Source organism: Pipistrellus hanaki (genome assembly GCF_964339955.1).
Source record: "Pipistrellus hanaki genome assembly, chromosome: 5".
NCBI classification, from domain to species: Eukaryota; Metazoa; Chordata; class Mammalia; order Chiroptera; family Vespertilionidae; genus Pipistrellus; species Pipistrellus hanaki.
The window spans coordinates 72,466,231-72,493,342 of NC_140507.1; the positions used below are offsets into that span (position 1 = coordinate 72,466,231).

Consider the following 27,112-nt stretch of genomic DNA (forward strand, 5'->3'; position numbering starts at 1 on the left):
GCAGCTGATGGATGTTTCTCTCTCATCGGTGTTTCTAATTCTCAATCCCTCTCCCTTTCTCTCTGTAAACAATTAATAAAAAATATGTATTTTTAAAAAGAGGCTCAATAGAACAAAAAACTGACCTCATAGCAAGAAGGAATTTGCCAGCAGATGGCCTTCTGATATGAACTGCAACTTCAGTTGTTCCCTGGGTTTACATGTTCAGGTGCATATCTATCTATCTATGTATCTATTATTGATTTCAGAGAGGACAGGAGAGGGAGAGATAGAAACATCAATTATGAGAGAGAATCATTGATTGGCTGCCTTCTGCACGCCCCCTACTGGGGATCAAGCTCCTCAACCAGGGCATGTGCTCTGACCAGGAATCAAACTGTGACCTCCTGACTCATAGGTTGATTGATACTCAACCACTGGCTGGACAGGTGCATACCCTTTTATGCACCTGTTCGAAGTGACCTTGGTAAGTCAATTAACCACTCCAGACCTCAGTTTTTTCATATGTAAATAGTACCTATTATTGGGATTGGCGGGTGTGAAGGTGAAATAACATGTAAAGTACTTTAAAACAGGGCTTGACACTTAATATTAGGTAGTATTGTTAACATCATCGTGTTATTTCCTTCAGAAGTGGAATTGGTGGGTTAAAGGGTGACATCCTTTTCCCAAAAAGACAGTCAACCCGGCCAATTTCTACACCTTTAAATAGTCTCTGCTTCTCTTTCTCAGAGAAAAACGAATCACCTGGAACGGTAGAAAGTTTGAACTCCGCTGCCTGTGGGCAGTGGGGAGCCACAGAGAGCTCTAGGACAGGGCTAGGTCCCCCTTACTGCAGATTCCACAGGATTACTGTGGGTGGAGAGGCGGAACTAGGAGGGGTAAGGGATGCAGGCGATCCTGTCAACTGGGCAGCTGGTCCCGCATGTCTCCACCCGGGGCCAGCCAGAGGGTGCAGAACCCGCTCCCTCTTGGCCGGGCCAGGACCCGGATGTGCAACGTGCGGGGCTAGCGGCCGCCAAAGCTGCACTGCACTCACCGGCGGCGGCTGCGCTAGGATAACCTTCTCCTCCCGACGCCGCCCGCCCGCCCGCCCGCCGGGCGTCGAACACCTGGCTGCACTGCGATAGCCGCCCCGCTCTCGCCTCTCCTTCCTGACGAGACCCAGCACGCGGCCCTACCAGTGCTGGCCGGGCTTGTACCCCTTTAAGAAGCCAGACGGGGCCAAGGGTGGGCGTGGTAGCCAGGAGCGAAAGGGGGCGACGTCCCGCCGCCCGGATTGGCCCGAGGCCCAGGCGGCGGCCCCGCGCCTGCGCAGTGCGCAGCGGAGGGCGCCGTGGAGGCGGGGGTTGCAAAAAGAAGGGCGAGCGGGCGCTAATTGGCTGCGGCGACGGCCCCGCCCTCGAGTGGCGGACGATCACGTGACGCGACGCTGGGGGCTCCCGGCGCGGGGGACGCTGGTGGCCAAGATGGCGGCGGAGCTGGTGGAGGCCAAAGTGAGTGAGCGGCGGCGACGCCGGCCCGGGCGGGCGGCCGAGGGGGCCAGGGCCAGGCGGCGGTCCGGGGTCTGCGACTTCCGCATGGGGCCCCACGGTGCGGACCGCCTGCGGCTCGGCGCCCGGCCCCCTCGTTCGCCCCCCGGCCCTGGGGCTCCGGTTGCGGGCGGGGGGGCGGGGAGGCCGGAGGCGGGGGGCGGGGCCCCCAAACCTCACCCTAGTCTTCGCGCGGGGAAACGGCCCTGGGCTGGAGGCTGGCTTCTCCCCGCTTCAGCCTGAGCGCTTAGGGTCCACGTCTCTCCAAACTCGGGCACCGGGTCGCGCCTCCCAGCTTGAGGCACAGTCCCCCCGGACAGCATGAGGGGCTGGGCTGCTCGTCCGCTCCTCGCCCCGAGCCGGGGTCCGTGCCCTTCGGCCTGGGGGAGTGCCTTCGCCTCCCCGCCCCTCAGGGCACGGAGGACCGGCATCTGGGTCTCAGCTTCCCGGTCCAACCGGGCAGGCTGCGGTTGGCGACTGCCTGCCCAGAAGGGTCCCCTGACCCTTCTGCCACCGCTCCCACCCTCCGGGGTGAGGACTCAGGATCCTCAACTGCCCCCAAACACAGCCTGTCCTCCCGGGGTCTGTGCCCCAGGGTGGAGTTTGGGGCCCCTCTTGGGCTCTCCAGTGGATCCCAGAGCCCCGCCCCCTCTTGATGCCCTCCCTCTCACCCCCAAGAGGACGCGGTGTTCGTTGAGCTGGTTCTGCCCCCTGGGATGGAGTCCTGACCCCTGAACTTGGTTCAGAGCCTTCCTAACTACTCTCTCTCCATTTGAGGTACCAGGCTCTCTCTTCCTCCATCTTTCCAAACCCTTAGGACAGCATCTGGGAGGCTTTGGACTCTGCGCCTGCGGTCTCCAAACCTCACACACGCGGTATCAGACACTAATCTTGGATGCTTCTCTATATTCTCCCCAATGAGTCTACTCAGAGCGAACCACTCTCCCCACACAGTCCCCAGAGCCACTGCATTAGATCCCTTTATGCACCCCGCTCTGGTTTCTGAACCCCCTCCTCTTTCTGCTGGTCTGTTGTGTGGTCCTTGGAGGTCTGGAGGTCCTTGTTGGTCTCAGGGTAGGCCTCTTTGTGGGCTAGTTCCCCGGTGCCTCTCCCCGTACTCCAGTTTGGGGTCCAGATCCCACATCCCATAGATACCATTCCCTCTCCTGGCTTGGGACCCCTTTGAATCCTCTTAGGACTAAACTGGGAGCATCTCCACCCAAGGGGATATACCTTTCCAGGCGCCTCTCCGAGGTCAAGCTCCAGAACCCTTGCCTCAATTAGATTGTGATTCTCCCCTTCTTCCCTGAGAAGTTAAGGAACATGGTACCAGGGACGTTCTTCACTGGACAGAAGCACTGCCTCTTGCCCCCTTCTGGTCTCCCCTCCCCAACAGCTAGACCTGTAAATGTTTCCTCTCACTCATCCCTCTCCTTCCATCTCCCTTCACTTCCTGGGATCTGAAATGCAGCCCTCTATGTTCTGTGATTATAGGGTATTACCCTCCTTTCACCCAGAGCACCCTACCCCCTTCCCCCATACCCACACCTCATACACTTCTGCACTTCTCTAGGGTTTGGAGAAATTGAATCTTGTTCTAGAGAAGTAGAGCGGTCTGAACTCTGCAAGCCCAAGGTGGCAGCCTGCAGGCCTGATGTCCCTGGAGCCCTGAAATTTAATCTCCTCCAGGGGCCATTAGCGTGACTCTGGACCCCCACCCTCCCAGGCAGAGGGTAGGTCTGAAGTCTTTTTATTCCATGCAGAGCCTTGAAATATGATCCAATGAACTCTATTTGACCCTCCGGTGGCTGGGCGCCCCCCCTCCCCCCCCAGTTAAATTAAGCGGACCCTTTTTTCAAGTTCTCTAAAACACTAGCCTCCATTCAGGGGGGCTTGAGGCACCACTTGCTCTGTCCTAGGGAGCTTTCTTTCTCCTTCAGTCTCTTGTGGTCATTGTGAAGTGCCTTCCATGTAATTGAAATGTCCCCCCTTTTAGGCGCTTTCCTAACCTCTCAAGAGCTGGACATTCTGTCTTTTGAGGTGCAAAGTAGGCTGGTTCAGGGGAATACTGGACATCTGAGACTTAACCCAAGGCCCCTGATCGGTATTGGGGAGGGGAGGAGGCGGCCTGTGAACTCGCTGGGATACCTTGTAGCAGCTTGTTCCCATCTCCTGTTTCCTGGTGAGAGGGGCTTTAAGTTCCCTCCCCTGCTCAATAAGCTGGAAAGGGGTTAAGTTAGATACTCTATCTAGGCTGCTGTTTCTCTGTGCAGCCAGTGCAACTCTGGAAGCCCTTGTGGCCTGGTGCTGTTTGTAAACACAGATCTAAGGGGCAGGATGAAGCCTCAGCAGGAGCTGATCTGTCAAGCCCTTGGGGCTTCCTTCTGAATGCTGCGCCCCTCCCAACCCTCCCTCCCACCCACCCCCCAGTGTCAAGGACAGGCTCCTCCCTGGTGGCAGCTGCTTAGAAATCAGAGTGACAGCTTGAGGGGTGTGTCCCGGATGCTGCAGCAGGAGCTCCAGACGTCTAACCTGGTGGGAGAGGGTGTGCCTTGGGGCGGGGAGGGGGTCTCCCAGGGTAGGATGGCGGCAGGAGATGTGTTGTGGTTGGATTCAAAGGCCAAGCCCACCTGCCTGTGGCTCCATGGGAGGCCATCAGCTTGCTCATGGCAGTGCCTCTCCCCTCACTGGCCTTGGACCTCTTCCAGAAGAAACAAATCTGTGAGCCTTTTTTCTCTGATCAAGGTAGGAAGTCAGGCTGAGAGAGGTGAAGCCTCTTTGTTTCAAAGCATTCTGGACTCTCTGAGGACCAGCAGGCTGCTTAGGTACTTAGGTAGGGGGTGTGCTGTTGAGTGAAGGTCCTTCCAGACCCCCAGGCAGCAGGTGTGAGTGGAAGGTCCAAATGCCAGTCCTGTCATTGCCACACAGAGGCACTGGGCCAACCACTGCCCTCTGGGAGCCTCCGTTTTCTCACCTATATGATGTTCCAAGCCCTTGTGAGATGAGTGACTGAGAACTCCCTGAGGTAGTTGGCACATGATAGACACTCCACGGCTAGAGTGCAGGAGTAGAAGGAAGACCCTGCAGCGGAAAAAGGCTCCCCTTGAGGGTTTGCAGGCAGGACTGGGCAGCCCCCTCTGCTCTCAGCGTGAGCCTGGTGTTGTACTGATGGAAGGAATCGTAGCTCTTGCGCTGATAAATGAGGAGCCCAAAGTGCAGAGAAGCCTGATGGCAGACCTAGAGTCGGTCGTCTGGGAACCTAGCACAGAATCTGGTTTTGAACCCAGGACTCCTGAGTCAGACTCCATGTCTCACCCTTAAATAGCCAAGAAACGGGAAACATCAGTGTCTCCTGGCATTGAGGCTGCTACGTAAACCCTGGCAGGGTTCCCACCCACCTCCAACAATACACTTTCTCAGGTTTAGTTTAAGCGATTTATTGGTTTGTTTGGGTGCTATCCTGCCCCATGCTCACCAGCTTTCCATATCTACTCTTGTCACTTGTACTGTGTTGTTTTTCCGTTCCCCCTGGAAGTGTCTTTCCCACCACATTTTGTTCCGGCCAGCTTCAGGGCTCAGCATGAGCGATCTGAAACTCTGCTGGCCCATCCTCTCGCTACACTTTGCTTATGAAGCTATTGGGAAACTCATTCCCCTGGTGTCCCAGAGTCTCACAGAGGGAATGTGCCTCCAGCTAACCCCAAAGGAAACATTGCACTCAGCTGAGCTCTTGGGTTTGGCTTTAGTTGGAGGGACCCAGCTAGACCTCATCACTTTGCCACAGTTCAGTTAACAGCCTCTCCAGCTGCCGGATTCCCAGAGCCTCTCAGACCCATGGTTCTTTTTTTTTTTTTAAATCCTTACCCATTCATTTTTTTTAAAAATATATTTTATTGATTTTGTACAGAGAGGAAGGGAGAGAGAGAGAGAGTTAGAAACATCGATGAGAGAGTCATCGATCAGCTGCCTCTTGCACACCCCCTACTGGGGATATGCCCACAACCAAGGTACATGCCCTTGACCGGAATCGAACCCGGGACCCTTCAGTCCCCAAGCCGACGCTCTATCCATCGAGCCAAACCGGTCTCGGCATTACCCATTCATTTTTAAAGTGGAAGAGAGAGGGAAAGACTGAGAGATATTTTTCCATTCATTTTTAGAGTGGAAAAGAGAGGGAAAGACGGAGAGAAACATTGATGTGAGAGAAACACGGTGATTTGGTTGCCTCCTGCACGCACACTGTCCAGGGCACAGGGGGGAGTTGAGCCTGCAATGGAATTATGTGCCCTTGACCAGAATTGAACCTGGGACCCTTTGGTCCACAGGCTGGCATTCTATTCACTGAGCCAAACTGGTTAGGGCTTGGTTCTTAATCGGGGCTGATCCTGCCCCCAGGGGATATTGGAAGATGTCTGGGGGACGTTTGTGATGATCATGACTGGGATTTGGAGGTGCTCCTAGCATCAAGTGGGTGGGGGCAGGGATGCTGCTTAACACCCCACAATGTCCAGGGCAGCCCCACAGAGGACAATCCAGCTCACTTGTCTACATTGCCCACCCAGATGGAGAAAGCCTACTGGAATGATCAGCTGTAGGTCAATACTGGACACAGGGTAGTAGAGATAAACAACTCCTGGCATCAGAGTGGGGCCTGGGTTTGAATGTTGGCTGTAATGTGGAGCTTACACCAACCTGGGGGGTGTTTTAAGAGTCAAAGTTAGCCGAAGCCGGTTTGGCTCAGTGGTAGAGCGTCGGTCTGCGGACTGAAAGGTCCCGGGTTCGATTCTGGTCAAGGGCATGTACATTGGTTGCAGGCACATCCCCGGTAGGGGGTGTGCAAGAGGCGGCTGGTCGATGTTTCTCTCTCATCGACGTTTCCAGCTCTCTATCTCTCTCCCTCCTCACTGTAAAAAATCAATAAAATATTAAAAAAAAAAAAAGTCAAAGTTAAGTACATAAGACATGTCCAGCTCAGTTCCTGGCAGGTGATTAGTATTAAGTTGTGGTTATCATCCAGACCAAAGGGAAAACATTGGCTGACATTGGTTGCACATTCATTCTGCTTTGCGTGAGTTACCTCATCAGGTCTTTCCCACACCCCAATGAAGTGGATCCTGCCATCTCCCCAATGAAGAGACTGAGGGTCAGAAAGGCCATCATTGTGCTCTGTTTTGGGAGTGGCTGAGGCTGTTTATGGGAAAAACAGGACCCAGTCCCTGCCCTGGGGATGCTTTTAGGCCTGAAGATGTGAAAAGAGAACCTAAAATAGAAGGCGGGTGTGAGGGCCGTCAGAAGAGCTTTTGCTGTGTTGGCAATGCCGAGGAATGGAGGAGGAGGGCAGCAGGGCTGAGCTGGGAGGGGGCATCATGTGCAAGGTGAGCTCCAGTGAAGTGGAATCAAGCCCAGGCCAAGTGAGATTGACACCAAGGCCTCCTCCTGGGCTCCCACTCGCACCAGCCAGAATGAAAGCGGAGGCAGCGTGGGATCAGGTGGTAGCTGACAAGGGCTTCATTTTTTTATCCCCCCCCACTTGGCTCAGGCAGTTCAGGGAAGCTCCTATGCCCCATTGGTGGCCCCTGACTCTGGCAGCCTTTCCCTCTGAGCATATGTGTCTGTGGTTGCTCTTCCCAGAACATGGTGATGAGTTTTCGAGTCTCCGACCTTCAGATGCTCCTGGGTTTCGTCGGCCGGAGTAAGAGTGGACTTAAGCACGAACTTGTCACCCGGGCCCTCCAGCTGGTTCAGTTTGACTGTAGCCCTGAGCTGTTCAAGAAGATCAAGGAGCTCTACGAGACGCGCTACGCCAAGAAGAGCTCAGAACCCATCTCCCAACCCCACCGGCCCCTGGACCCCTTGACCATGCACTCGACCTATGACCGGGCCAGCACTGTGCCCAGGACTCCACTCACAGGCCCCAACATTGACTACCCTGTGCTCTATGGGAAGTACTTAAATGGACTCGGACGGTTGCCTGCCAAGACTCTCAAGCCAGAAGTGCGCCTGGTGAAGCTGCCCTTCTTCAACATGCTAGATGAATTGCTGAAGCCCACTGAACTCGGTGAGTCCATGTCCTCTGGGGGCCCTGCCTTCCAAGTTCTGGTGCCTGTGGCCATGGAAGATTTTCTGAGAAGCAGCAAAGTCGGGGCGGCCAAAGTCTTGTGGGTCTTTAGATTAATAACCTAGTGCCATCTAACGATATTTCCCAAATACCAGCAGCTTAAAAGTTGAGAGTTCCAGTTTCCAAGGGTTAGAACTCTGGAATGGTCTATCTGGGTGGTTCTGACTCGGAGTCCCTCATAAGATCGAAGTCAAGGTGTTGGCCAGGGCTAGTGATGGTTGTCAGCCTGGTGTCAGCCTCAGCTGCTGTCTGGGCTCAGGCTGGGGAAAGCTGACCAGCCTCAGCTTCCTGGGCCTCCAGGGCTCCAAGTGGAATGTCCTGGTCCTCTTGTTAACACGCAGATTTTTCGAGTGCTCTCAGAGACCCCACCTATCATCTCTTACATATCAAACCGTCCCCCCCTCCACTTATTAATTCACTCACACAGTGTATATTTGAGCACCAGCTGAGTGGGAGCCTCTACATGTGTGCGTACACACACACTCACAGCCCCCGTTGAACCCCCACATCTTAGCTTGGCCCCTGCTACATGCCAGGCATAGGCCCTGGTCCTGAGTTGGTCCCTGGGTGCTGTGGCAGAGGTCACAGTCCCTTCATTGGCTATTTGGCTCACTCCCTTTCATCCTGCTGACCCAGCATCCTCTCTTGCTCAGCCAGGGGGCCCCTCTTTGCATGCAGACTTCAGCTTCAGTCCTGTGTCAGCCTGCCTCCTCTGTCCCGCCTTAGGTGTGGGGGAGGGACGGGGGGTGCAGCTGCCTTTCTCTTCTTACTTACAGACCTTGGGCTTTGGGAATTTGAGCCAGAAGGGCTGTGGTTCTAGGTGAGGCTGCAGGAGGTAGAGGAAGGAGTTCTGATGGTTTTGGCCTTGGAGTCTGAGGCCGTCCTCTGCTCTCTCTCTGACACGAGATATTTCTCACCAGCCCCCAGGCGGGGAGCAGGTTGGCCCGGCAGCACCTGTCACAGGTTGATGTGGCAGTACTGGAGTCTCAGGACGACTTCCCCCTTCTCTGCTCCCTCAATCTCTCTAGATGCTGGAACCCATCACTGGTTTCTCTGCGAGGTTTTGGGGTCCTCAGAACTGGCTAGCTAGCTAATCCTGAAGGTTGAGCTGACGTTTTCAGATTCCAGAATCATCTTTTAAATGGGGAGGCTGGGTTTTCACCGGGAAGCTCAGGGTAAGCCTGGTGCTGGGTGGGGAATGAAGCTGGAGGTGACTTTGAACTTGGGGCAGCTTGCAGGCTCTCATCCCCTGCCTGGACCATGGGCTTCCTTCCTGTACTGCAAGCCTGCAGCCACTCCCACCCCATAGTGCATTGCTTTACTCTGTGCCCCCAGGGACCCTGGTCACCTGATCTCCGGGAGAGTCTGCTCCCCTGACTACACCAGGAATTATTCTACTGGTGGCTCAGAACAAAGAGGCTGACCCCGCCCTGCCTCTGCTCCCACCCACTTGCCTGCCCCTGTCCCAGGGTGTACCCCTTCACTGAGAGTCCCCCCCCTTTTTTTTAAAAAAAACAACAAACACATGAGGGATGCCTGGGTTCCTAGGGAGAGGCCTCACTGAGTACAGGCCCTAACCCTGTAGCACTCTGGTCCCCTCTGTTCCCAGGCCAGCGGTTGTCTGCCCATCTTACACCCCGGGTACCTCTCCATGGGAATTCTGGCACATTGGCCTTGCCCTAGAGCTACTTTAGGAGGCTGTGCTCGGCCAGCTTCCCTTTACCCCTTGCATGACCTGTCAGCCATAACAGGCTGGCTTCTAGATGGAACCCGTACTGGAACAGTAGACATAAATCACACAGGGTGTCCGGAGTCGGGGGAGGGGAAGAATAGAGCCACAGACTCAGAAGTGAAGGACCTTAGGACACAGGTGATACCCTCTGGCTGGGCAGGACCTGGCCCACGGTCACACAGCATTGCTAGGAAGGGGCTCCAGGGCTGTACTCAGCCCTCATCTTGATTCTCATCCTTCTCCGCACCATCAGTGCTTGTACCCCTGCAGGGAAGCAACTGTTCTGAGCCACATAAAGGTTCTGGATCCCAGGCCTCCTCTCTGCACGAAGGGCCCATCTGTCTTTCCCTTCCCAACTGGGATAGGCCAGTAGCCAGGCGCTCCCAGGGCAGGGGCACTTGCTTCTAAATTGCAACAGAGTTCAGAGGGGTTAGGAATGTGATCCTGGGTCATGCTACTTTAGCTTGGGGCTCGTTGGGTACCTTACAGCCTGAGAGTTCCCCCAGCCCAGCCACGTAGGGTGTCAGCCAGAATCTGACAAAGAAGGCCCAGATCTCCCTGTCAGGATTGGGTGGGGGGAGGGAGGCTGTTAGGAGACTTGCGGGTGGAAAGAAGGAAAACACAGCCTGGCGCAGTGCTGCTCTGAGAGCTCCCAGCATCCTGTGGCCAGCTCCTCACAGTGTGGGACAGCCTGCCCCACTGCCACCCGTGTCCTGATAACTCCAGACGCCCCCTAAAGGTGATCAGCACCCAGGTGGTTGAGGGCTGTTGGTCTGGTGCCTGCCCCATCGATCATTCGGCCTGAGCCCTTTGGCTGGCATTGCCTAAGCAACAAGAAGGTGGTGGGGTCCCTGGCCTGGCACATTTTGCCAGGAAGTTGCACTAGAGGTGATTATAAACAGTGCCGTGTTAGGAATGGCCTATTGTGGAATATATGGTCTATCAGTACCAGGAGCCCCTTACTATGCATTTGTGGGGAGGTGGCATTCCTGTCCAGACCTGAGGTGTGAGTAGCATAAACTGGACAAAACAGGGAGCAGGAAAGTGTGTTCCAACCAGAGGCCCAGTGGTGAGAGAAAGCTTGTAAATGGAGGCCATTGTGATCAGAGCATGGTGTGGCATAGGAGGAAGAAGGGAGAACAGAGGCCAAAGAAACATGAGACGGGTGGGCCAAGGGGACCCAACGGCTTTGGAGTTACTGAAGGTCCCGTGAGCTTTTCCAGGTCTTGTTTTCCTGAGTTCTTTCTGAGGCAGGTATGATCTCTGAGGTGCAGTGGCCTGCCTGCCGTCCCATAGCCAGTGTGGTACATACTTAGCCCCATTCCGTGATGTGGGAGCCTGGACAGTCCTCTGGCATTCCAGGTCCCCCGCTGCAAGCAGACGGGCTTGTGAGATGGAAGACCAGTCCCATCAATGGACTTCTTCAAATATACTCCCCCCCCCCCCCAAAATTAAACTTGATAAAATTACGTGTTCGTCATAGGAAACATGGGTGGTAGTAGAGAAACTAGCTGTGGCTGTGCCCATGGAGCATCCCTACTGGCCGTGTGGGCTTGCCGCCTTCTTTTCTCCATGGTGCGATCCTCTGAAGATGTGGCTGTTCCCTGACTATTGTCTTGTCACCCTCCTCCCACCACCCCAGTATATTGTGAGCATCAGGTCCTTAAATATTCTTTGCTGGTGCAGTTTTCGAGGCTGCCTGGCAGCCTGGGGTGGAGGTGGATGTGTGGGCCCTCCTGGTTTGTCAGTATCTCGGGTCTAGCTAGCCCAGGGGCTGGTTCTCAGAATTCCCATTCCCTGGAGGACTCAGAGCAAGGGGTAAGGGTTCCCTCCCTCTAGTCCCTGAAAGGTGCAGAGGCATGTATTGTAGTTGTAAGCAGGGGCTGGGAGGGCATATATCCACAGCTGCCCAGTTTCCGGCAGTGTGGATGACAGCTGAAGTACTTTTTGGTTCAGTTGGTGCCCATGATGATCCAAAGACACCTGGACATTGTGTTGATTCTTAAGAGGTAAAGATTTTGGAGAAAAATGGAGCAGGGAAGGAGGTGAGAGTGCCAAAATTGCAAGGGTGGTGGTGTAGGTTTTTTGTGTTTTTTTTTAATTCTCAGCTGAGGGTATTTTTTCGATTGATTTTTAGAGACAGTGAAAGGGGATGGGGGAGAGAAAGAGAGACTTTGATGTGAGAGATACACATCGATTGGTTGCCTCAGGCACACATCCCAATCACACCTGGGGATCGAACCTGCAATTCAGATACGTGCACTTGATCAGAAATTAGACTTGCAACCCTTTGGTGCACGGGCTGACTGACGCTCTAACCACTGAGAAAACCATCCAGGACAGGTGGTACAGGTTTTTGTGTGTTTTTAAAAAAATATTTTATTGATTTTTTTACAGAGAGGAAGAGAGAGGGATAGAGCTGCTTCCTGCACACCTCCTGCTGAGGATTTGCCTGCAACCAAGGTACATGCCCTTGACTGGAATCGAACCTGGGACCCTTCAGTCCACAGGCCGACACTCTATCCACTGAGCCAAACCAGTTAGGGCTTGGTACAGTTTTTAAATAAAGGTGCTTGGGGAAGGCATTTTCACAAATTTAAAAAATGCCAGGGAGGTGGAGATCATTGAGGGAGGAATGATCTAGCTAGAAGAGGGGGTGGTACATGCAAAGACCTCAGAGGGGATGTATTTGACAGGTAGGGAGCATAGGAGGAAGCCAGGGTAGCTGCTGTGGAATTATGGCTACAGAGCTGGACAGATCATCCCGAGGCCATCTGCAGCAGTGAGCCCTGGGAGCCTGGATACCAGCAAGTGGTATTTGCACTGATGAGAACGGGCAGTGGTGGTGGGGAGAGGAGAGCACTGAGTGCCAATAGGACTGGCTGAGGAGTTGATGGGGGAGGGGATGTGACAAGAGTCATGGATGATGTCTACATCTCAGCCCTGAACAGCTGCAGGTGGAACTGGTGAAGGCCTGGTTTTGGAGAATCCCCAGCCCCCTCCTGATGGTGGTGTAAAGTATGCCTTGTCCCAGCTGAGGTGGCAGCTCACCTCCCGCCAGCCACCTGGCTTCCTAGGGGAGCAGTCAGCCACCCCAGGCCAATGTCACAGCAGAAAATTAGATTCAGCCAAAACCGGTTTGGCTCAGTGGTAGAGTGTCGGTCTGCGGACTGAAAGGTCCCAGGTTCAATTCCGGTCAGGGGCATGTACATTGGTTGCGGGCACACCGCAGGAGGCAGCTGGTCGATGTTTCTCTCTCATCGATGTTTCTAGCTCTCTATCTCTCTCCCTTCCTCTCTGTAAAAAAAATCAATAAAATATATATTTTTTAAATTAGATTCAGAGTCCTCCCAGTAGCCTCACCTAGAAATAGGAGCCATTCTAGGAAAGGGACCCTGGGTTCTGGTCCTTCCACCACCAGCTTGTCAACCTTTCTTAAATAATGTTTTAGAGAGGAAGAGAGAGATAGAGAGATGGAAACATTGATTGGCTGCCTCCGCACAACCCCTACTGGGGATCGAGTCCGCAACCCAGGCATGTGCCCTGATAGGAATCGAACTAGAGAACTCTTGGCTCTTGGTTCCTGGGTTGATGTTAAACCTCTAAGCCACACTGGCCAGGCTTGCCCACCTTTCTTATACTGTTGCTGCTGGCAGAGCTCCTGGCCAGTGAGTGTGTGGCTCCCAAGAAGCCTGCTGGGGTCCTTTTCCCTTTCTCCCTGGAGGTCACTATGGCATCTACTTTTTTTTTCCCCTGGGGTCACTATGAAGTGGGGTGGTATCTTCTCCCTGGGGGTCACGGTGACGTGGAGTGGTGTCTTTGAGCCCCACCCAGTCTTGACAGCCCAAATAATCTGAAGCCTCCACAAATGCCCCTGGGCTCTTTGGGCAGGCCTGACTGAGGTGTCTGCAGGTGGCCTACCAATGTCCCCATAACCAATTAGGTGACCTTCTCAGGACCCCAACCAGGACTCTGAAGGGACCAGCAGGGTCCTCAACAAACAAGCATGAAAGGGCAGAATGTGGCAATTGCAGCAGCCGCCTCTATCCACCACACCAGCTATAGACTTGGCTATGCACTCCGAGAGGTGAATCCTGTGCATGGAGGGCACCTAGACTTGGACCAGGATAGGGGTACGTGGCCCCTCACCGATCTGGAGTATAAACTCAGGCAGTCTGGCTTCTAAGCTGGAGCTGGTTTTAAGTTTGAATCACATTTGCTTAAATAGATTACCTGTTGTGGTTTGGAATTCAGAAGGTTCCAAGACAAGGGTTGGCCAATTAGGGTGGGGCCAACCCCACTGTCTGCCTGTTTTCCTAAACCAGTTCTATTGGTGCATGGCCACACCCATGTGAACACTTACTGTCTCTGGCAGCTTCCATGGTACAAGGCAGAGTGAGGACATCAAGGCAGAGACCTTGTGGCTCAAAAAAGCCAAAAATATTTATACTCCAGCTCTTTATAGAACAGTCTGCCCACTCCTGTTCTAAAGGATTTGCAGTATAAATTTTAAGAGCTCCCTCCTACCTCCCCCCGTCCTCTGAGGCTGTGATTGTGGCCAGTTCTCACACCCCCTCCCCCAGAGACATCTCTTGCACAAATAAGCCCATGTGCACTTGCAAAGATCCCCTCCCTCCATGTGGTTGCACAAGTAGCAGCATGATAAACACAGGGCTCTGCATCTGCTACTTTCAGGTGACCAGAACGCCTTGGAGATTACTCCTTATTAGAACACAAAGAGCATCTTGATCCTCTGTTACCTGTTTTCCCAGGTGCATAGTATTCCTTTGTATGAGACCTCCTATAGCATGTCTTAACCAGACTCTGTTGGCTGGCAATCAGGTGGTTAACAGTTTTCTGCTGATAGAAACCATTCTGAGTAATGTATGACTGTGAGCGTTTCTCCTGTATGTGTGAGAGTATGTGTGCTGATGGGCACGTGCTCACCAAATGTGCCAGAACAGCTGTTTGAGGTGGGGACAGAGTTGTTGCTGGTGTCTTACAGACCTAAAGAGAGCAGCCTGGCTCAAGGGTACGTGGCCTGTCTGTGCTGCATCCTTCCAGTAGCAGCTCTCTGCTACTCTCCCCTGGAGTAGCAGTCAACAGTTTTCCTGAAAAGACACTGAACTCCACAGGGATGATAAAGCTGCTGCTCTGAGAGTGACCCTTGGTGGGGGAAGGGGATGGGGGAGTGGTAAATATTCCCTGGACCATAGGCTGAGGTTTGGCCCCGAAAAAGAGCAGGTTCCCTCTCACCCTCATCCCTGCCTAGTAGGAGTCAGTCTCCCATTTCCTGCTTCCCGGCCTGAAGAGGACCAAGCAATAGAAATGGCCGTGATCATGGGTGGCACCCTTGCTGGGGACCACACATGACCCTGATCCCATGTTTGTGTTTAGTTCCACAGAATAACGAGAAGCTTCAAGAGAGCCCGTGCATCTTTGCGTTGACGCCCAGACAGGTGGAGCTGATAAGGAACTCCAGGTGCTCTGGGCCCACCCTCTGCTGACCTCCATGGCTGGATGGTGGGTGGGTGTGGTCTCAGCTGGCCTAGGAGAGCTTTCAGCCAGATCTGATGCAGAACCTGCACTCTCACCCTCATTCCAGTCAGGGTCTGTGTGCACAATCAGCAGCCCAAGGGGGCGCCAGTGTCTCCCTCTAACAAGGTCTGTCCCCCTTAGCATTGTTGGCAGCAGGGCCAGTCATTCTCCGAGGGAGGCCATCCTGGCACTGGAGGGTGTTGAGCAGTGTCCCTGGCCTCCACCCTCTCGGTGCCAGGAGCACCCCCAGTCATTATGACCACAGTCCCAGACATAGCCAGTGTCCCCTGGGGCAGAGTCGCCCAGGTAAGGATACTGGGCTGTCCCCAGGTTTCTGGCCCTACTCTCTGAGACTCCATCTCCAGCTGAGACAGCAATCACCACTGGAGCAGCCGCTTGTTGGGGCACTCAGCACATGCTAGGCCCGCACCCAGCAACCTACTAAATATCCACACCAGCCCCCCATTGTCCAGAGAGGGGAAGTCACTGCCCCACGTCACCAGTGAGTAAATGGCAGGAGAGAACTTCGAGGTGGTATCTATTGGTCTTTGATTCCAAGGGAGGTAGTGGGTTAGGCTGCCTGGCTTGCCCAGGAGAGGCCAGTGGTCACCCAGCTGAAGGGTTGGCGTCGTGTACCAAGTGCACTCCCACCTCACTGACCCCTCCTTTCCTCTCCTTCCCTGTGGTTTCCTTGGGGCACAGAGAACTACAGCCTGGGGTCAAGGCCGTGCAGGTCGTCCTAAGGTAAGCCCAGGTGTGCCAGCTCCCCAAGGGAATCCTTGGCTATTTCCGCCTTAGGTGGCTACAGCCCTGCCGTGTCCCACCCCAAGTGCATTGAAGCTAGGTCCCCCTTCCTCACAACAGCCCTTCTGAGGCTCCCAGCTAGAGGTAGAGCCTGTTCCGTCTTCCTACTGGCTGTCCTTGGCTGTGGACATACCACTATCCATCCCCTACTCAGGCCAGACGGGCCCTGAGATCCCCGTGTGCAGCCCAGCTTTGTGATCTACCCATCAGGCCAGACGCAGCCCCATCTGGCATCCCTGCCTCTCCCAAGGGCCTTTCCCCTGCCCTCAGCCCCCTGGTACCCACTGTCATTGCAGAATCTGTTACTCAGACACCAGCAGCCCTCAGGAGGACCAGTACCCACCCAACATTGCTGTGAAGGTCAACCACAGCTACTGCTCAGTCCCGGTGAGCAGGGTCCATGGGCAGCTCCCGATCTGTTGTGGGGATGGCGAGCGTGGAGGGAAGGGCAGGGACACAGACCATCTGCAGTGGCTGAGCCTCCATCTGTTCCCAGGGCTACTACCCCTCAAATAAGCCTGGAGTGGAGCCCAAAAGGCCCTGCCGCCCCATCAACCTCACTCACCTCATGTACCTGTCCTCGGCCACCAACCGCATCACCGTCACCTGGGGAAACTATGGCAAGGTGAGTGGGGTGGGTGCTGCCCACTTGCTCGCCCCATCAGCCCTGCCATCCCTGTGCTACCTCTGCTCACCCTTCCTGGCCCACCCAGCCCTAACACCCTTCCCCTCTCTATCCTCAGAGTTACTCGGTGGCCTTATATTTGGTGCGGCAACTGACCTCCTCAGAGCTGCTGCAGAGGTTGAAAACCATCGGGGTCAAGCATCCGGAGCTGTGCAAGGCCCTGGGTGAGCACTGCAGTGCCTCCCCTAGGTGACTGAGTGTGGGTTTGGCTGTTGCTGCTTACCCTCCCTTTGCTGGACGTGAGGAGCTTGTCTAAGGGGGTGCCCCGTCAGGAACCGGGACCTTCCAGGGTCCATACAACACCCTTGGGGCCAGGGAACTCGGAGGCCTCTAGTCTAGAGGATGCTGCACTGTCAGTGCAGAGGCCGGAGGCAAGGACAGGCAAGGTGTGCTCACAGACTCGAGTGAGCCGGGGGGAGGGTGCGCTGAGCATGTGGGGCTTGTATGGAGCCTTGCAGGCGTGGAGGAGAGGAAGGCCTCAGGTGATGGGTCTGGCCTGATGGCTGCAGTGCAGGGAATGGGCGGGTGGGGCCAGGAGCACAGAGAGGAAGCAGAGGCTGGATTCATGGTTGAAGGTGCATAGGGGATGACCCATGTCTGATTAGAAATGGTAAGACCGTTTTTTTTTTCCTTTTTCTTTGTACTTTTTACAATAAAAAAAATGTGTGTGTGGGAGTCACAGCATTTAAAAAACCAACAAAACATGCCATCAGAAGTGATAGACAAAACCTAGAACTGGTTCTGTGTCTTCCTGTGTCCCTGCACCACAGCTGTGCTCAGGAATTCCTCCACTTGGAAGCTGTGTGGTCAGATCACTGGCTCCTTCTGTCTCAGATGATTGCTGATGCCATCTGAGAGGGCCCTTTCTTCACCCCTCGGAGGGCCCTTTCTTCACCCCCATCCCACCTGCCTCTCTCCTGTGGAGACAGTGGCCAATCGGACCTGAGTGCCTGTTGGCAGGGGCAGTTCAGCATGGGGACTGGCTCATCCGGGCACTGGCAGCCCACAGGATGGAGCGTGGGGCAAATAGAGGCCTGGCTTGACTCCTCAGTGAGGAGTCAGGGCCTCGTAGAATTGTGGGCTGGAGGAGTGTCTGTGACACCTGGACCCCTGGTAGGATGGACTGTTAGGTTTTTGCTGAAGGAAGCCCTGGCCAGCCCCAAGGTAGGCATCATCACCAATAGAACTTCTAGTGACAACTGGGAAGTCCTATTTTTTTGTCTCACTTGAACCCTTCCCGATGCACATGCCTTCTCTCTGTCGGGAAAAGTGAGGCCTTGCTTCAAAACCCAGCGCGGTCCTGTGGAGGCTCAGTTTAATTAAAGTTAGAGGGTCCCAATATGCCACGGTTTAAGGTTCAGTCTCTGGTCAGGGCACATACAAAAAGCAGTTGATGAATGCATAAATAAATGGACAACAAATCTATGTTTTTTTCTTTCTCTCTCCTCTTCCCTCTTTTTCTCTACTTCTCTCTCTTCCCCACCTCTCTAAAATCAATTTTTTTTTTTAAAAGGGGGGATGGTCATGGTGATGGGAAAATAAAAATTTTAAAAAATCAGTGATACTGCATCCATTCTTAGCTTCCCAGGGTCATTTCGATGAGCCAATGCCTCTGGGTCCACTGTTAGTACTTGTTAGGCAGAGAAGGGAACCATGGGATGGAAATTTATACTGAGGTGTGATTGACTGTGAGAGGGGAGAGGGGGCTTCCTGGAGACTGCAGCCTGTTGGGCGCAGTTCTGGCTTCAAGCAGGCTGGCGTCCACTCTGCAAGACCCAGTGTTTGTTTGCCTTGAGACATCTGGGGATGAAGTTTAACTTCCTGGCTTCGAAAGCAGAACATGCAGCTCTGGCTGGTGTGGCTCAGTGGATAGAGCCTCAGACTACGGACTGAAGGGTCCCAGGTTCGATTCCAGTCAGGGGCACATGCCCAGGTAGTGGGCTCGATCCGCAGTTGGGGACGTGCAGGAGGCAGCCAATTAATGATTCTCTCATCATTGATGTTTCTCTTTTTAAAAAAATTTATTGATTAAGGTATTACATATTTGTCCTCATCCCCCCCCATTCCCATCCCCCACCGTTCCCCACGCATGCTCCCACCCCCCTGTTGTCCTTGACCACTGGTTAGGCTCATATGTATGCACACAAGTCCTTTGGTTGATCTCGCCCTTTTATTCCCACTCTCCCCTACACTCCCTCTGAGGTGATGTTTCTCTCTCTCCATCTCCCTCTCTGAAATCAATAAAAATATATATTTTTTTTTAAAAAAAGGAAAGAAAGCAGAGCATGCAGGAAAAGGAAAGTTAGGAGACTGGTCCCGGGGCTGCACTAGGTGCTTTTCCTTCGGCCTTTTCCCAGCACACAGTCAGAAGGAGGGCTTTGGTGCTGCAGGAGCACGTTTCCACGTTGTGTCTGACTTTCTGGTGCCGTCGCCATCTTTCCCTTTACTAGCGAAGTAACGTTTGGTTGTGGAAGGGAAGCTGCTGGCAGGTGCTCCTACCCTTGCGGGGCCCATGGTGAGCACTCCTGCGCGTGGACTTCGGGGCTCCCTAGTGGGCAGTCTTGAAGCAGGGGCCCCGCCTCCCTGCCAAGCTTCAGGGATGGTTTTCATCAGAATTAACAAGGCACACAGGTAGCTCTTTTGGTAGCTGTGTGTTGCCTGGATCTTTCCAGAAAAGTCCTGTTGGTTTGCCTTATGGTGCACCTAAGTTGTCAGAAATAACCGTGGCTGCTGCCCAGCTTGCCTCCTGGCCTGGCCCTGCGGGCACCTCTGCCCCTTCCCCACTAACACTGCTGCCCCTTCTCCACAGTCAAAGAGAAGCTTCGCCTGGACCCTGACAGTGAGATCGCCACCACCGGCGTGCGGGTCTCCCTCATCTGCCCAGTGAGTCACTGCGGTGGTCCCCCTCCCTCACCTGGGCATTATGTAGGGGCTGCCTGGTGGCCTGCTCACCCCCCTCCTCTCCCCGCAGCTGGTGAAGATGCGGCTGTCCGTGCCCTGCCGGGCAGAGACCTGTGCTCACCTGCAGTGCTTCGACGCTGTCTTCTACCTCCAGATGAACGAGAAGAAGCCCACCTGGATGTGCCCGGTGTGCGACAAGCCGGCCCCCTACGACCAGCTCATCATAGACGGGTGAGTCACTAAGGCCCAGGGGGACTGCACTGCCTGCTGGGCTGCCCCTCACCTCAGGGTCTCTGGGGAGTGAGCAGCAGGGTCACGCAACTTGAAGGCCTCTGTGCCTTTCGGCAGCTTTGGAAGTCCCAGGTTACAAATAGGCAGGATTTATCTGTGCAGCAGCAGGAGTGTGGCTTAGGGTTCAGAAGTGGGGCTCTAGCCCTAGCTGGTTTGGCTCAGTGGATAGAGCATCGGCCTGTGGACTGAAGGGTTCCGGGTTCGATTCCAGTCAAGGGCACATGTCTGGTTGCGGACTCCATCCCCAGGCATGCAGAAGGCAGGCAATCAATGATTCCCTCATCATTGATGTTTCTATCCCTCTCTCCCTATCCCTTCCTCTCTGAAATCAATAAAAAAATATATATATGTTAAAAAAAAAAAAAAAAGCAAGTGGGGCTCTGGACCCAGGAAGTCCACTATTCCCTGGAGGACCTTGTGTTCTTGGGAGCTGTTTTTCTGCACATAACACGGGACCTGAGAAACCCTTACCTCCAGGCTGATGCACAAAGCTGCTTCCTGAAGTTTGTTCAGTACAACCGTAGTCATGCGCTCCATAGCAAGGTGCAAAGGACACACATCTCCACCGAATTCTGGTCCCATTCTCCTTGCCCCCGCCTAGATGATGCTGGAAAATGGCAGACTGTCCCTCAGCCTAACAAGCAGGCCGTCCCCACACTGCTTGGGGACAAGGGGCAAAAGGCTGTTTTGTAAAAAGGGAAACTTTACTTAGGTCTTGGGTTTCCAGAAACCGAGCCCAGCACCTGACTGAGCAGCTCCTGCCAGGCACTGGCCACACCCACCCCTGTCCCCGAAGTCTGGTGGAGGCAAGGAGAGGTGGCAGCCTAAATAGAAGTTGGTTCTCAGCTCTGAACCCACCAGCCATTGAAAGCTGGGACTCGAAACTTGGGGTGTGTACACAGTAGGGTTGGGAATGACCTATAGGGGCTGGGTGCACATTTGTCCCCTCATTCAAGCATTTATCTTAGGTACCATGTTCAGGGTCTCGCCAAGCCCTCCCTCCCAACTGTCACAGGAGGTGGACCTTAGTTGTCCCTTCCTTTCAGATGGGGAGACTGATACTTGGGGATAGTCACCTGCCCTGGGACCCTCAGCTCTTTGGTAGCCAGGCCAGATTCAGGCAACTCTGAGCTGGATCCCCTCCCCAGAGGAGCTGAACCAGAGCCCTCTGTGCTACCCAACCTCCTGGTGGAATGAGGAGGCCCCTGGGGCTGGACATGAGGTCTGGGTCTGAATGGCAGCTCTGTTCCCAGCCTGGCAGCTGTGCAGCCCGGCACCCGCCTCCCCTCCCCCTCAGGCCTAGAGTGGGTCACTCAGGCTCGGGTGGTGGCAGCGCTGGCAGGGCTGGGGACAGTGGCTCGGCCCCACACAGACCACGATCCCAGAAGCCCCCGGGGCCTCACGCAGCCCAGGAAGCTTCTGGAGGAAGGCTTTTGGTTTATGTATACACTAGAGGCCTGGCACACAAATTTGTGCACAGGTGCGGTCCCTGGGGTGGCCTGCAGGGATTGAGCTGAAACCCGCAGTCCAACACCACTTGCAGCTCTTACTGGCCACTCCCACCCATCCCGGCCCCTGTGCCTGCCTTGCGCCAAATCAGTCCCGGTCCAGAGAGGCTGCTGCTGCTGCTGCAGTGCTTGCCATGAGCCCTACATCTTGTACCCTCCGGAGGGGAGTGGCCTGTGGGATCGGGCTGAAACCAGCTCTCTGACATACCCCGAGGGGTCCCAGATTGTGAGAGGACACAGGCCAAGCTGAGGGACCCCACCAGTACACAGTCAGGGCTGGGGAGGGACTGTGGGAGGGCTCTAGGGCATGTCCAGCCCATCTCACTCAGTCCCGATCGGCCAGACCCCAGCAGCAAACTAACTTTCTGGTCCGAGTGTCTACCCCCTGATGATCATTAGCATATCATTAGCATATGCTTTGGTTGAACAGTCTACCAGTCACTGGATGACCAGACACTTAGCATATTAGGCTTTTATTATATAGAATTCTTTGAGGTTCTGCCATCTGTTCCTCTCTGGCCCTAAGCTTGGTGATCCAGGTGTCCCCAGAAGTACTCTGTCCCAGACCCTGTCTTCAGGGAACTCCCACCTGGGCTGTGGGGACAGGGAGAACTGAGTCAGATCCAGATACTGTTGCTTACGCTCTGCCTAGAGTACGGGTGTCGAACTCAATCAGAGAAGGGGCCAAAATCTAAAATCCAGCCTAAATCTCGGGCCGAATGGTTTACTGAAGTCATAAACTGACAATGCCATAAACTGACAGCGGAGTGCAGTGATGACAGCACGGTGCGGGCCACATTGCAAGGCCTGGCGGGCTGGATTTGGCCCGCGGGCCTTGTGTTTGACACATGTGGCCTAGAGGAAGAGGAACTGTAGAGTGGGGCTTTGGAGGGTGAGTAGGATTTTTCCAGGTAGAGAAGTGCATTGCTGGGAGAGCTTTGTTCACACAAGGGTGACCCTGGGGATGGGCCTATGAGTGTGGCGATGGAGGGGAGGCCAGAGGGTAGGGGTGGGAAGGACCCCATCAGCTCCAGAGTGTGTCCTGGAGCAGGACAGCCTCCCTCCTGTGTGACTGTGACCTAGGTGGTCAAATTCACTTGGAGGCAGGTGCGACTTTGACACTGAACAAATACTGGGGGCCATGGTGACCCATTGCACCAGGCCTGGCCTGGGCATTACTGTTCCTCAGGCCCCCCAGCTGCTGGAGATGGTGGGGGAGACTGAGGCTAGTAAGTGTCAGAGAGCAGGGACTAGACTAGAACCCAGGTCTGCTGCCACCTGGTCTTGTGGCCTCAGGGAACTCACTCCTCCCCAGGTCTTAGGTCCTCCATTTTAAAATGGGCCTGGCTGGCATTACCTTAGCAGCCATTCCCCAGGGTCAGAGCACACCTCACTGGTTCTGGTTTGCCACAGGGCCTTGGAGCAGCACATAGCCGCCCTCTGAGCCTGTTTCCTTATCTGTAAAAATGGGGGTAGCACAAACTCGGATGCCAGGGTGGGGGCCGCTCGGTTAGGGGAAGGGGTGGGCAGGACCCTCCTTTGGCCAGCCTCCCGGGCCCTGTGCTCTTAAGGCGTTGGAGGGAGTGCCTGCACTGTGCCACGAGTGGGTGACTGCAAACCTTCAAAGCAACGTGGCAGACCCTCCCAGAGGGCCTAGCTGTGCAGACCCCAGGCAGGGAACACTGGCCCCCTCTCCCTCCAGGAACTCAGATCACTGGGGTCTGGCTGGTGCTTTCATTAAACTTCTTTTGCAAAGAACAAAGTGGCCTAGTGAGCATCCCACCGGACTCCAGGAGAGCAGGGTATGGCTCAGCTGGCCTAAGAATCAGCTCTCCTGTACCTCCACTTCCCTCCGTGCCCAGGCTTCTCTCCAAGATCCTGAGTGAGTGTGAGGATGCCGATGAAATTGAATACCTGGTAGATGGCTCATGGTGTCCGATCCGTGCCGAGAAGGAACGCAGCTGCAGCCCCCAGTGTCCCATCCTCGTCCTCGGTGAGTCCCTGGCCTGGTCCCCAACTGTCCCTTCGTTTGCCCCAAATACCTATTCTGGGGGTTTGGTAGTTTCTGAGTTTGACTTGTGTCCTGCTCTGTGACATTTTCATCTAATACACAGCCACCCCAAATGAAAAAGACAAAACCAAAAGGAAAAACAAAACAGGAGCCCTGGTGAGATAGTTCAGTTGGTTAGAGTGTCATCCCGATATGCTGTGGTTGTGGGTTCGATCTTCAGTTAGTATACTTACAAGAATCAACCAATGGCCCTAGCTGGTTCGGCTCAGTGGATAGAGCGTAAGCTGGTGGGCTGAAGGGTCCTGGGTTCGATTCTGGTCAAGGGCACTTGCCTGGGTTGTGGCCTCGATCCCCAGTAGGGGGCATGCAGGAGGCAACCAATCAATGATTGTCTCATCATTGATGTTTCTATCTCCCTCTCTCTTCCCCTCTGAAATCAATAAAAATATATTAAAAAAGAATCAATGAATGCATAAAAATAAGTGGAACAAAAATTTGATGTTTCTCTCCCTTCCTCTAAAATCAATACATAAAATATTTTTTTAAATGAAAAGGAAAAATAAAACAGCCCCCCCCCCCCCCCCCCCCATGGAGTGGATCCCATCCCCTCAGAGTGGCACAGACCAGGGCTCAGAGCTCTGCACTGCAGGGAGCACAGTTACTTAGCACCTGCTGTGTGCCGTGTCCTGTACAGGATGCTTCCCAACATCAGGAGACTGCCCTGCCCCTTGCCCCGTTTCCTCATCCGGTGGTCAGCAGACCTGAGCCTCTGTCCCTGTCGCCCGCAGGCACCTCAGACACCAATGGGCTCCTCGCCAGCCCCAACGTCAACGGTGGCGGTGGCGGCGTGCTTGGGGGCTCTGGAGGCGGGGGCGGCACAGTGGGCAGCATTGAGAATGGGAAGCTGGGAGCTGACGTGGTGGACCTCACGCTGGACAGTTCCTCATCCTCAGAGGAAGAGGAGGAGGAAGAGGAAGATGAGGAGGACGAGGACGAGGATGGCCCCCGGCCCAAGCGCCGCTGCCCCTTCCAGAAGGGCCTGGTGTCGGCCTGCTGACCGATCGTCACCACCAACTGGTCGGACACTCAAATTTTACTGGTGCTCACCACGCAGGGGGGTGCAGGCGGGCCTTGGGGTGCAGAGGGAGGAGTGATTTTTTTTCTTTTTATTGTTGTTCATATGGTTTTCCACCCCTTTCCCTGGATCCTGGCACCTGTACCTCTGGACTCTCCTATTGGAGGATTAAAAAAAAAGTAAAATTACAAAAAAAAGTACAAAAGAGAAAAATGAAACAAAAAACAAACTCTTAAAAACAAGATGAGCCACCCACACAGCTGTTTCCCCAGCAGGAGTCAGAACCCAGAAGAGGGGTGGGCAGGACACTGCATCTCCCAGGTGCCCCACCTCCTCCGATGACCATTCCAGCTGGTACAGAGGGACCTGGGGCTGGCGGGCGGGGGCACAGGGGGACTGAGGGGCACCCTGGCAGCAGCCACGACTTGGACATTCATGTTCCTTTGCTTTTCTTCTCTCTGTGAACTGTCCTCTTGCCCAGAGACCCTGGAGTGGACCTCTGAGCAGTGAGAGTTTTAGCCAAGAAGCCATGGAGTGGGTTGGGGTGGGGAGGGGCGATGGGAGCCATGAGCAGATGGGAGGGGGTGGGCTAGGGAGGGTTTAGCCACAGATGTGTTGTATTTTTTGAAAGTGCAATAACTTGGTATTTTGAAGACCCAGCATGTGGCCAGAACCCCCTTTGAGGTGGGGGCTTCAGGGTGTGGCACCGTGTGGCGTGGGGGGGTCTCAGTTTTTAGCCAGCTACCTCGGTAACTCCAATTCAGGTTAACTTCCCTACGGAACAGTGCAGATGTTCACAGGTGCCACCGCCGGGAAGGTGGCCACCTCTGAGGGGCAGCAGGGACTCCTGCCCCGTCCTCTTAATTTGGGGTGGTTCCTTCCCCTCTTGCTCTTGGGTTTTCCGACGGGTACGAGGCCTGCCCTGCAGCCCCTCTCCCTGGAGCCTCATACTCGTCTTCCAACAGGACTGGGCCGGGGGCCGCCCTTTAGCAACCCAGTTAGCCTTGGGTGTGGCCCAGCAACCATGGGGCTTCCATAGAACCCCCGACGCCTCCAGGGACCTGCAGCTGGGCGCCTGGCCCCCCGCCCAGCATCCTTGCCCCCTCAGAAGCCACACTTCCCCAGACCACTTCCGCCTGCCCTCCTGTTTTGCTTTTTCTCTTCCCTGTCCCTTCCCCACCAATCCCAGAATAATTTTCCTTTGTATAAACAACTCTACTAGTCAGGAAGCAATATCATTTCAGGTCTAAAGACAAAAAGGACATAAATCTGGTCGAGGGCAAATTCAGTTTTACTGTATAAACTCAGTTGCGCAGTCCAGCCTCCCTCAGTCTGCACTGGCAGCTGAAGGCCGCTGTTTTCTAATATTTGTATTCTAATTTAATTGTTTTTTTAAAAATGCAAATAAAAAGGTCAAGGTGAAGCCACCATGGCATCCGCTTTTCTGTGTGTCTGAGGTGTCAGGTGGGGGGCAGGGACCAAGTGACAAAACTCGTCCCCATCCAGTTCTCTCTGCTGCATGATGTTCGGGATTCAAAGGTACCACATTCGGTCAGATGAGGACTTCACTTTGAACTCCCTGGGGTCCATCTGCTGGGCCTGGTGAGGCAGGCATTAGGCTCCCAAAAAGATGCTCTGCATCCTGTCACAGAGAAATGCAAACCACAACCACTAGGAGGGCTAGAATCTAAGAGCGACAGGTGCTGGTGAGGATGAGGAACTGGGACACTCCTGCACTACAGGTGGGGACATAAGATGGTGCAGCTGTTATGGTAAGTCTGGCAGTTCCAAAAAGCACAGTCAGTGTGGCTCAGTGGTTGAGCATCAACCCATGAGCCACATGTTCTATTCGGTCAGGGCACTGGCCTGGATTGTGGGCTCAATCCCCAGTAGGAGACGTGCAGGAGGCAGCCCAAGGATGTTTCTCACCAATGTTTCTTAAAAAGAAAAAGAAAAAAAAGACTTGAGAGGGAGCATTAGGAACATCAGTGTTGAGAGTCATCCATGGGCTGCCTCATGCATGCCCCCTACTGGGGATCAAGCCCACAATCCCAGCACATACCCTGACCAGGAATCGAATTGTGACCTGGTTCATAGGTTAAGGCTCAACCATGGAACCACACCGGCTGGGCATCTCAATGTTTCTATCTATCCTCCCTTCCTCTCTCTAAAATAATAAAAACTTAAGAAAACAAAACAAAACATGGAGTTACCATCTGACCCAGCAATTCTATAGGCACCCTCCCCCCAAGGGAAATGAAAACCTACCTTCTCATGACACGCTGTATATGAGTCTTCCAAGCAGCATTACAATAGCCAAAGGTGGGACTAAGCCCCACGCCCATCACTGGAGAATGGATAAAATGTGGCCCATCCGTGCACTGGAACAGTCAGCCATGACACTAGCTACAACGTGGCTGAGCCTTGAGCACAGGACGCTCAGTGAGAAGCCAGACACAGAAGACCGCACGGTGAGGCTCCACCGATGTGAAATGTGAACAGGCACATCCACAGAGACGGGAAGTGCGTTCGAGTGTCAGGGGCTGGGGGAGGGAGAGGGAGTGACTGCTGCTGGAGAGGGGTCTTCTTTCTGGGGGATGGAATGTTCTGAAATGAGATGGTGCTGATGGTTGCATAATTTCCAACATGCTACCACGGGTGATTTTATAAAGGGGAACTATACGTGAATGAGATTTCAAAAAAGCCCCTCTCCCTTGGGAGGGGGTTCGGGAATGTGAGTGCAGAGGCCACAGGGACTGAGTGGCTGCTGAACCTGCTTTCATCTCTGTCCTGATCAGTTCCCCTTGTGGCTGGCTCAGGTTCCCTCAGTGTCTGGCTGCTGAACCATTAAACACTCCCCCACCCCCGCCCAATCCCACCCCCACCCCCACCCCCACCCCCCCCCACCCCCCACTCA

The 27,112-nt window shown here is 54.4% G+C and overlaps 1 protein-coding gene across 1 annotated transcript; it reads left to right on the plus strand.

Annotated features, from left to right (window-relative positions):
• Positions 1-1,400: 1,400 nt before the first annotated feature.
• Positions 1,401-25,622, plus strand: PIAS4 (protein inhibitor of activated STAT 4). Its single transcript, XM_084883609.1, has 11 exons — positions 1,401-1,496; positions 7,164-7,590; positions 14,780-14,864; positions 15,623-15,664; positions 16,021-16,111; positions 16,221-16,349; positions 16,468-16,573; positions 19,219-19,292; positions 19,381-19,541; positions 22,972-23,102; positions 23,909-25,622. Exons 1-11 carry the CDS (start codon positions 1,470-1,472, stop codon positions 24,175-24,177), a joined length of 1,542 nt encoding a protein of 513 aa, XP_084739735.1. The 5' UTR covers positions 1,401-1,469; the 3' UTR covers positions 24,178-25,622.
• Positions 25,623-27,112: the final 1,490 nt, after the last annotated feature.